The 6263-nt window shown below is 37.7% G+C and overlaps 1 protein-coding gene across 1 annotated transcript in view; it reads left to right on the forward strand.

Moving 5' to 3' along the window:
- The window catches only part of ABCA12 (ATP binding cassette subfamily A member 12), a 164717-nt gene that overhangs the window by 52079 nt on the left and 106375 nt on the right, over positions 1 to 6263 (forward strand). The window contains exons 9-11 of the mRNA XM_019523394.1: positions 966 to 1062; positions 1189 to 5328; positions 6025 to 6140. Of these exons, the coding sequence (XP_019378939.1) occupies positions 966 to 1062; positions 1189 to 5328; positions 6025 to 6140 (4353 nt within the window). The remainder of the gene's footprint in view (positions 1 to 965; positions 1063 to 1188; positions 5329 to 6024; positions 6141 to 6263) is intronic.

The raw sequence follows: 6263 nt of genomic DNA on the forward strand, positions 1-6263 counted from the left end.
CAAGTGAACGGACATTCACTTTTGATTCTAGAAATGCAGCCACATGCCTGCAGTGGCCCAGGCTAGAAGCCAGAGGGGACTATAGCATGCCTTCTTGCTTGGCTGGAGCAGACAGCTTGGGCCAAGGCTAGCCTGCCTCTCCTGTGAAGGGGTGATTTGTGGGGGATGTGCAAAGCATCCTGGGATGCTGGGGGACTGTGAGTTAACTAACAGAAGTTCAATAAACCAGTTTAACCTGAATTAGTTAAGTCTGGCACTACATTCACCCAAGTTTATCTTAAACTGGTTTCAACCATTTTGAAAGCAACTTTTGCACACTGAACTTCTGTTATGTTATGGATTGAACCAGTTTCTGATCACTTATACCAATTTATGTTATTTCTGTCCCTAGCCAATATAAGAGCTGTTAGGTGTACAAACATGATTCACAAGATAAACCCAAATGGCATTTTTACATGTGCTCTGGGATGGGGAATGGACATTTAATAAGAGTGGCTCCAAGAACTGCTTTAATTAAAGCACCCACAGCATCTTGTGTATCATTTGATGAGCTTTAGTTAAAGCACCCCCACCACCATTTTGAAGTGCAAGGACCCTGATACATGAGACACAGAAGCTGCTGGAGTGTGCTAATTAGCACACTCCAACAGACTCGATTAATTGAGTCTGCTACAATGCATTGTAGTTACAGCATATTGGAGCAGCATCCCTACACGTCTACAGTCACCCAAAGATTTCCAATAGGAATCCATAGTTCTAGAAACTTTCTGACCTGTTGTGATCTTTCTGAGTTCTTTGCAACAGAAAAATTGCTTTATTATTTTTTGCATAGTCAAAATATAAGTGAATATTAAAAGCTGACATTTTTAAGAGGTGCCTTGAGACTAATGAGGGATACCTTGATTTTAAAAAGGTTGAGAGCCACTGTCTAGACTAACAAAAATGCCCTTCTATTTCCACTGTAGGTAAAAATAACAGTTTTCTAATGACTGACATTAATAATCTTGTCAATAACTGGAAATACAACAACAGTTTGTCATCTCAGTTTGGAGAAATTCTGAGGTAAGAAAGGGTCTACAGAGCCACAGATCATGATGAAATATTTTGACATGTGCTTTCTCTCTATACTTAATTTATATTTTCACTTACATTGATTAATATTTTTCTAAAATACATTTTTCTTTTTAGAAAAATAAAATTAGCAGCCTCTGATGTAAAAGACTCCACAAGGGACATCACATCAAAGAATTTAGAAGACATAAAAAAATATCTTTGCTTTCTAAAAGGCTCTCAAGAAAATGTTAATAGAAGTGACTTTGAAAACTTAAATTTGTTCAGAGCCATTGAGAAAGAAACTATACGGAGATTGTCTGAAATTCTGAAGCTGGAAATGAATATGCACTATAAACGAAGAAAACCATTAAGTAAGGAAATCTGTAAGTTCATATCAGTGCTACTTCAGGAAGACTTTAATGGCACTTCCATTGACAATATAACAACCCACTGGAAAGAAATCCAAAGTGCTTTAAAAATAGTGGCGGGAATTCAGTATTCAGTATTTTTAAATAGGACTAATGATACAAGGAAGATGTGGGATTCTATCAAAATGCTGATATTTGATTCATTTCCATCATTACCTGAAGATATAAAAGCTTATATCAAGAGAATGGAAGGAATCCCATCTTTGTTTTCAGATTATATACTTAAACCTACTACCAATCAGAACTATCTAGACCAGCTCTTAGCCATTCAGAAACTCTTTGATATTGTGACAAATACAACCACAACTCACCAACAGATCATGAACTTAGCATTTGAATTTATGCAGAAAATTGAAGATTCTGCTGGTGAAGCTCATTGGAAAGAATTCAACACCTATTCGCATATTTTTGAACAACTAAGGTCCATCAATTGGTATAACATAGCCATCATTGCCTATGGGCAGCTTTTAAATATGTCACACAATTATTTTTACACACTGAAAAATGATTCAAATATTCTTTTCAATAGAGAATTGGAAAAACTGATAGAATCTGCAACACTCATATTACAAGAGTATGGTGGGAAAGACTTCAGAATGGCCAATATTTCAATGGTCATACAAGCCATACAAGAGACCCTGGACTTGTTAAAAAAATTCCAGATGTTTAATACCAGTAAATTTGATATTACTGATCAACTCAAAAATGTTGACGATAAATCTACCCAAAGACTGTCTGAAATAGTAAGGGTAGGAATGGATATCCTTTATGACACCAGATTGAGCGAAGCAGCCATTAAAGAAAAAATTGATGCAGTCTATATTTTCTCACGTCTGCTTCTTCCAAAGGAAAATAACCAAACTTCCTTGCAGCACAATACTTCCCTAGAAACAGAAGTGTTGAAGCTCTTGCATTTAGCCTTGAATCCTTTCCTCAGGGAAAGTTACAATGATAATAAAAAGCAACAGAACTGCTCCGCTCATGATATTTTACACTTAACGCTTCAGATGGTGTTTGAAAATGCCACGCTTAGCAAGTCCTTAACAAGAAGCCACTGCAAATTTCTGTTTATGTCCATGGACACTAAAAACAGAACCATGCAAAACCAAACATTTTCTGAACTGTTTCAGCTTTCAGTGAATGCCCTAGATCTGACTCCAGAATTTGCTAATGTCTACCAAAACAATAGTGAATATTTTTCTCACGAGCTATCATGTGTCATCCAGTCATTACAGGTTTCTTTCGATTTTCTTTCACAATTAAACACTCTCTTTCACGCAGGGAATTCCTGGATACAGAAAAAGCATGAAACTCTAACAGTCCTCTCTAGGGAACTTCCCCAGAATAATGAATCCTGCCAAATACCAGTCCCCCAGAGCATGGTGAATAGTGTGTTCCATTCCTATTCTTTAAGCATTTTGATCCCATTTATTCTGAATGAAACCTACACAGATTCATTAAATTTCTCTGGGAGCTCAGTGGACTGGCATAAGCTGTCTATGTTATCCAGTCTATTGTCAACTGTTTCCCAGTGGAACTCCAGTATGTATGAACTATCACAGATGGTCCAACCTGTCTCCCATCAGTCTGAATGGAGACATTTGTCAAGAGTCTGGAATGCCACTGGCAATGTGTTGACCACCAAATGGAACCTGACAGAAGTGGATGAGTATGTGAAACTCCTGAAAACAATGAAAAAAGCTCTAATTCTTGTTGACATTGGATTAGTTCCCAGAAAAACAGAAACATATCAGTTCCTTCACAACTCTAGTGACGGAATTGAGTCTTCAGATTTAGAAAACATATTTAATTCAGTAAAACTCTTCCTCAACATAACTTCTGCCAGAAACAACACACCTGACTTGGGGAGATTTAAACGGCTTGTCCCAGAAACACTTTCCTATAATAACCTCTATTGGGAGGAAGCTCGCATTGTTTTAAATTTAGCTACCATGATTTGGAATCAACTCCTTTTAAATAAAACCACTATCAATATAGAGAAAACATGGGATAGTATCAAAATGTTGACATCTTTTGCAATCCAACCATTCTCTGGAGAGAGAAACAACTATTTTAATGCAACACAAGAAATCCCATCACTTTTTTCAGATTTTATGCTGACATCTCCACTGTCTGAAAATTTTACAAAGCACTTCTTAGACTTCCAGAAACTCTTTGCTCACATGGCAAAGGTGAACAGAAGTAGCCATTACCTGTTGATCTCTTCTCTGTCTGAACTGATGAAAAATATCCAAAATTCAACTGATGGAGCTGGGTGGAATGAGCTGAAGACATATTGGCACATTGCTGAAACACTATGGCCCAAGGAGTGGAATAACACACACAATCTTGCTGATGAGGCACTCCTAGACGTGTTACATAACCAAGTAAATTCAAAGAAAAATGGCTCCAGTCTTCCTTTCAATAAAGAACTAGAGCAGTTAATTGACGTTATATTTGACACATTCCAAGGGAACGATGGAGAAGACTCCAAAGCACCTACAGCCTCAATATATTTACAAGCCTTACAAAAAAGTATGCTTATGTTAAAAGATCTCCAGCAAATACTTAATATCACTGAATTAGAAACTACTTATCGATTCACGAATGTTGCCAGGAAATCCACCCAAAGATTGTCTGAAATATTAAAGGCAGGAGTGAAAATCCTTCATGACCCCGGATTGGAAGAAGCAACCAATAAAGAAAAAATTGATGCAGTCTATAATTTCTCACATCAGCTACTTCCAAAGGAACATAACCAGACTTACTTGCAGCACAATGCTTCATTAGAGACAGAAGTGTGGAAGCTCTTGCATTTAGCCTTGAGCCCTTTCCTCAGAGAAGGTTACAGCAGTAATAAAAAGCTACAGAACTGCTCTGCTCAAGATATTCTACATCTAATGCTTCAGGTAATGTTTGAAAATGTCACAGTTAGTGAGTCCTTAACAAGAAGCCACTGCAAACTCCTGTTTACTTCCATGGACGCTAAGGACAGAACCACATTTTCTGAATTGTTTCAGCTTGCAGTGAATACCCTAGATCTGACCCCAGAATTTGCTAGCATCTACCAAAACAACAGTGCATATTTTTCCCATGAGCTATCATGTGTCATCCAGTCATTGCAGTTTTCTTTGGGTTTTCTTTTGCGATTAAACAGTCTCTCTGACTCGGGGAATTCTTGGATACAGGAAAAGCATGAAACTCTGACAGTCCTCTCTAGGGAGCTATCCCAGAATAATGAGTCTTGTCAAATACCAATCACCCAGAGCATGGTGGATAGTGTGTTCCATTCCTATCCATTAAACATTTTGATTCCATTTATTTTGAATGAAACCTACGCAGATTCATTAAATTTCTCTGGCAGCTCGGTGAACTGGAAACCGTTGTTTATGCTTTCTGGTGATGGACAGGATGATGTCCAGTGGATGTCCAGTATATATGAGCTGCCCCAGCTGCTCCAAGATGCTGCCAATCTCTCTGAATGGAGTCATTTTTCAAGGGTCTGGAATGTGGTTAACAACTGGCTGAGCACCAAATGGAACTTGACAGAGGTGGCTGCGTACGTGAAGCTGTTGGAAATAATGAAAAGTGATCTTGGCAACAATGAGTCAGCTCCAGGAATAATAGAAGTCAGTCACTATGTACTTGAGAATCTGAACTCTCCAGATCTGCTAAATTTGTTGAAACTGGACTTTGACCCGGCTTCCACTGCTCACAGAACAGATCTTGAGAATGTCTTTGAGAGTGTCTCTCATCCTTTTGTTACTATGGCAGAGACTCTTCTTAGTAAGACCTGGCCTTGGGATTCAGGGGAAGAAACCAAGTCTCTGAACAGCTTGGTTGCACAGTAAGTTTATTTCTGATTTCATAAGTATAACAGAATGTTAAAGCAATTATTACTTTTGGCTTGCATTTCATCTTACTTGACTATTAACAAGGGATTAACATGATTAACAAGGGGTAAGAAAAATTTTGCATGCCCTTAAACATACAATCACTGAAGGTGGAGGGAGCTTTCAAAAATGTTCAGTGTTCTCCCACTCCTGTTCCCTTTGAAATCAGCGGGAGTTTTAACCGTTGGTTTCTAAGGAACAGAGTTGGGTCACTGCTAAATGTTTTGGGGAAACTCCATGCTCTCAGTATTAACTACTTAAACCCCCACAAAATAAATCTCCTTAGCTCTCTTCCCACTTGTTCTTCAGTTTTTCCCACTGATGCTGTTTTAGATCAATTAATATCATTTGAAAAAGTGACTGCTTCAAGCCAAATTTCTTTTTCTCACTATGTGAGAATGAATATCCATACTGGACTATCATTATTATTTGTAAGATAACAGCAAAAAGAACCAATGCAACAAAAACTGAGAGGAAACTCAGGTATGAAATTACTGTGGAGTAGGTCCTCATCTGATATAAATCAGTAGTCTTCTATGAAGAGATACTCATTTACCACCTCTCGTGATTTAGCAATAATGCTGCTAAGAAAAAGCTCAGTAATTCTCTTTGTTTCTTTGTAATATACTTATTCCATTCCTATTTTACAGGTTTCTGTTTTTAGAATTTGAAAAAGCTATCTTGCAGGTGGCAGCAAACAACAGTTACAAGCATTACTTGGTCTGCTTAATGAATTTGACTGAAAGTGAAGACAGTGAATTGTCAGGTAAGAATAAATTCATACAATGATATCAGACTTAATCTGCAAATCTTTCAAGCCTATTATTTTAAAACACCACCGTGCATGACTTGAAGAAATGTTGCTGAGCATTTTCTTCTTCCATTGTGG

Source organism: Gavialis gangeticus, unplaced genomic scaffold (assembly GCF_001723915.1).
Source record: "Gavialis gangeticus isolate Ggan-Ray unplaced genomic scaffold, GavGan_comp1, whole genome shotgun sequence".
NCBI classification, from domain to species: Eukaryota; Metazoa; Chordata; order Crocodylia; family Gavialidae; genus Gavialis; species Gavialis gangeticus.